Below are 3,829 nucleotides of genomic sequence, written 5' to 3' on the forward strand. Positions count from 1 at the left end.
CGAGAGCGGAGAACTCTTTCTCTACTGTGCAATCTGCCCCGGCCGAGGTCTTACGAACTCAGTCTTATAAATCACATAGGATCTCTCCTTATCTATCAAGGTCGATAGATTCCTTATAGGTGCATACCCTACTCCTACAGTGAACCTACTGCAGCCAATCTACACTGCATGGACCCATATGACTAGAGACCATGTATGTGTGCAGTCAAACTACAATAACCTCACTGTGAGTGGCCGAAGCACCGCAGGTCAAAGGACCAGTCACACTACTGCAACATCAAGCAAGTCACTGACGAGTGGATAGATATCCAAGTGACTTCTTGTATTGGTCACGCTCAGTACCCTTGTTCTCTAACAAGCACCTGCACTATTACTTCAGTGTCCCCACACCGTGGACTCGAGTCTCGTCCATCCATAAGGAAAGTAATGTGTGCACTGATCTCATCGGATTGATCACTGCCCTCGTGATGATCCATCGATTAGGAGCATTCAGAAATTAATTACTAATGATGCATGGCTCAAATTCTTAACTCTTAAGAATATGCATCATCATCTTATTAATTCTTGGACGATTCATAGACACATAATCAATATGAATGAAAAAGATGCCTTTTATTTATTCAATAATAAAATCAAATACAAATTATGTCCCAGAATTAATAATGTGTCAGCCAAAAATTGGCTTCTAGGGCATACATCTAACAGAATGTCGAACGTCTGATCCTAAATAGAAGACAAGAACCCATCCGAACATGGGATGAAATGAAAGATAAACTCAGGGAAAAATACCTTCCCACCTCTTATCAACAACGACTCCTTGACCAATGGCAAACCCTGACCTAGGGAAACAAGTCAGTCATTGATTACATCGCTAAATTTGATGAATTCCTCATGCGGTGTCATGTCGATGAAGATCCCTCTGTCACCCTTTCCCAATTTCGTGCCGGGTTAAGAAGTGACATCCAACGAGAGCTTTTCATGCGAGAGGTCTATAGTCTAGAGCAGGCATATCAATTAGCTCAGGATTATGAAATATTCCAAAGAATGCCAGTCACTCGACCAAGCGAACCTAGAAACTCGAGTATACTAGGTCCTAGATCCGAGCCACACCAAGTCCCCAGAACTAATCCAAATCCTACCCCAACCACTAGACCTCCATTAGTTGCTCCTCCACCCAGGGAAGAAGACCGAGGCAAAGGCACCCTGAATGAAGGACGTAAGGAGGGTAGCTTAAGGGGTAGATGTTTCAACTGTCATGGAATTGGACATTTTGCAAACCAGTGCCCCTCCCGTTCCCTACGTATTGGAGAGATCGAAAAGGGACACCCTGAGGAAACTGTAGAAGACGAAGAAATTCACATAGCTGATCCTGAATTAGCCGAGGGATTCGATGAACCAAATTTCACTGAAGAAACTGAACCTGAAGTCAGGATAAACGTACTAAGATGTACCCTGACACAACCAAAGGAATGTGAAGATTGGCGAAGAACTACAATTTTTCACACCTACATAAGCAATGGGAACAAGGTCTGTAAAATTATCATTGATAGTGGAAGTTGCATCAACGCAGTTTCCACTGATACGATTTCCAAGCTTGGACTAACACCCATCGACCACCCCAGTCCCTACAAGGTCGCCTGGTTAGACACTTCATCCATACCTGTTAGATACCGCTGCAAGGTACCCATTAAGTTTCAATCTTACCAGGAAGAAATTTGGTGCGACGTTCTTCCCATGGACGTCGGAAGCATTATTTTAGGACGACCTTGGTTATTCGATCAAGATGCCATGCTTTTTGGTCGGACAAATACTTGCTCATTCATGCACAAAGGCAAGAAAATCACACTATACCCTTCACCACCAAAAAACCCAAAGGATAGTAACCCAATAAAACCAAAAGAGGAAAAGCAACCCAAGGGATTACACTTGATCAACGCAAAAGAGCTAGAAAGAGACATCAAAGAAAGCCCTTCTGTGTGGGTTTTAGCTGTTAAAGAAGTTAGTCTGAAAGAAACAAGTCCAATTCCAGAAGAAATGACTAGTCTTCTTAAAGAATTTGAGGATATCACCCCAGAGGATCTTCCTGATCAACTACCACCTATGAGGAACATACAACACGCAATAGACCTAGTCCCAGGAGTGACCCTACCAAATTTCCCTCACTATCGGCTCAACCCTACCGAACATGCCGAGTTGAAACGTCAAGTTGAAGAACTCCTAAGAAAAGGATTCATTACAGAAAGTTTAAGCCCATGTGCCGTACCTGCCCTTTTAACTCCTAAAAAGGATGGAACTTGGAGAATGTGCATTGATAGTCGGGCAATTAACAAGATCACAATACGATATCGATTTCCGATTTCCCGACTAGACGACATGCTAGATATGATCTCTGGATCAAATATATTCTCTAAAATTGATCTTAAGAGTGGCTACCATCAGGTTAGAATCAGACCAGGAGACGAGTGGAAGACCGCATTTAAAACAAAGGATGTTCTATATGAGTGGTTAGTAATGCCATTCGGTCTGTCAAATGCTCCCAGCACTTTCATGAGACTAATGACTCAAGTACTACGACCTTTCATGGGAACATTTGTTGTTGTCTACTTTGACGACATCCTCATTTACAGCAAAACAAAGGAGGAACATCTAGACCACCTCCAGCAAGTTTTCCAGACGCTTAGATCCGAAAGCCTATTTATCAACCTTAAGAAATGTGAGTTTATGACTACATGTGTTACATTCTTAGGATTTGTTGTGACTCCAGACAGACTATCTGTAGATCCTGAAAAGGTGAGCGCAATCAAGAATTGGTCTGCACCCCAGAATGTGCATGAAGTAAGAAGTTTTCATGGGTTAGCCACCTTTTATCGTAGATTTATTAAGGGTTTCAGCACAATCATGGCACCAATTACAGACTGTATTCGTAAGGGAGCCTTTGAGTAGACTAAGGCTAGTAATCACGCTTTTGAGGAGATAAAGACTTTAATGACCAGTGCACCTGTGTTACGACTTCCTGATTTCTCTAAAGTCTTTGAAGTCGCATGTGACGCATCAGGTGTAGGAATTGGTGGAGTCCTAAGTCAAGACAAACACCCTGTGGCCTATTTTAGTGAAAAACTAAATGAAACCAGGCGCAAATACTCCACCTACGATAAGGAATTTTATGCCATAATCCAAACTCTTAAATTCTGGAGGCACTACTTACTACCACAAGAATTCATCTTATATTCAGACCATGAAGCCCTTAGATTCCTTAGTTCACAAAAGAAATTAAATCCTAGACATGGCAAGTGGGTTGAATTTTTACAATCATACACTTTTGTATTAAAACATCGTTCCGGTGTAGACAATCGAGCTGCTGACGCATTATCTCGAAAGACAAATCTGTTGTTAGTAGTCAGTATTCAAGTCATTGGATTTGAGAAATTAAAAGAAGAATATGATAACTATCCTGATTTTGGAAAAATCATGTCTGCACTCAAACAAGGAACTTCGAAAGAGATAGATAAGTATTCCCTTCAAGAGGGGTACCTTTTCCTGAATAATAAATTATGTGTCCCGCATACGTCTGTTCGAGACTTTTTAATTTGGGAATTACATGCGGGAGGATTGTCTGGTCATTTTGGGAAGACCAAAACCATTGAAGCCGTAGAACATCAATTCTACTGGCCCAGTTTGAAGCGCGATGTTGCCAAAATTGTGGCTCAGTGCCGAATCTGCGCTGTTGCCAAACAGCAAAGACAAAATACGGGATTATATACTCCACTACCAATACCCGAATATCCATGGAAAGATGTCAGTATGGATTTTGTTCTAGGATTACCACAGA

General features: G+C 41.7%; 1 protein-coding gene across 1 annotated transcript; it reads left to right on the forward strand.

Annotated features, from left to right (window-relative positions):
- The first annotated feature begins 891 nt into the window (after positions 1 to 891).
- On the forward strand, positions 892 to 2,943 carry LOC149767982 (uncharacterized). Its single transcript, XM_089929894.1, has one exon. It carries the CDS (start codon positions 892 to 894, stop codon positions 2,941 to 2,943), a length of 2,052 nt encoding a protein of 683 aa, XP_089786020.1.
- Positions 2,944 to 3,829: the final 886 nt, after the last annotated feature.

The sequence above is a fragment of the Phoenix dactylifera genome, chromosome 3 (assembly GCF_051530095.1).
Source record: "Phoenix dactylifera cultivar Ajwa chromosome 3, Ajwa_hap1_PhDact_Kaust_v1.1, whole genome shotgun sequence".
In the NCBI taxonomy this organism is placed as follows: Eukaryota; Viridiplantae; Streptophyta; class Magnoliopsida; order Arecales; family Arecaceae; genus Phoenix; species Phoenix dactylifera.

Bases quoted from the DNA above. Each gene is read 5' to 3' on its own strand.
- LOC149767982 (XM_089929894.1), top strand. From the start codon at position 892: ATGCGGTGTCATGTCGATGAAGATCCCTCTGTCACCCTTTCCCAATTT.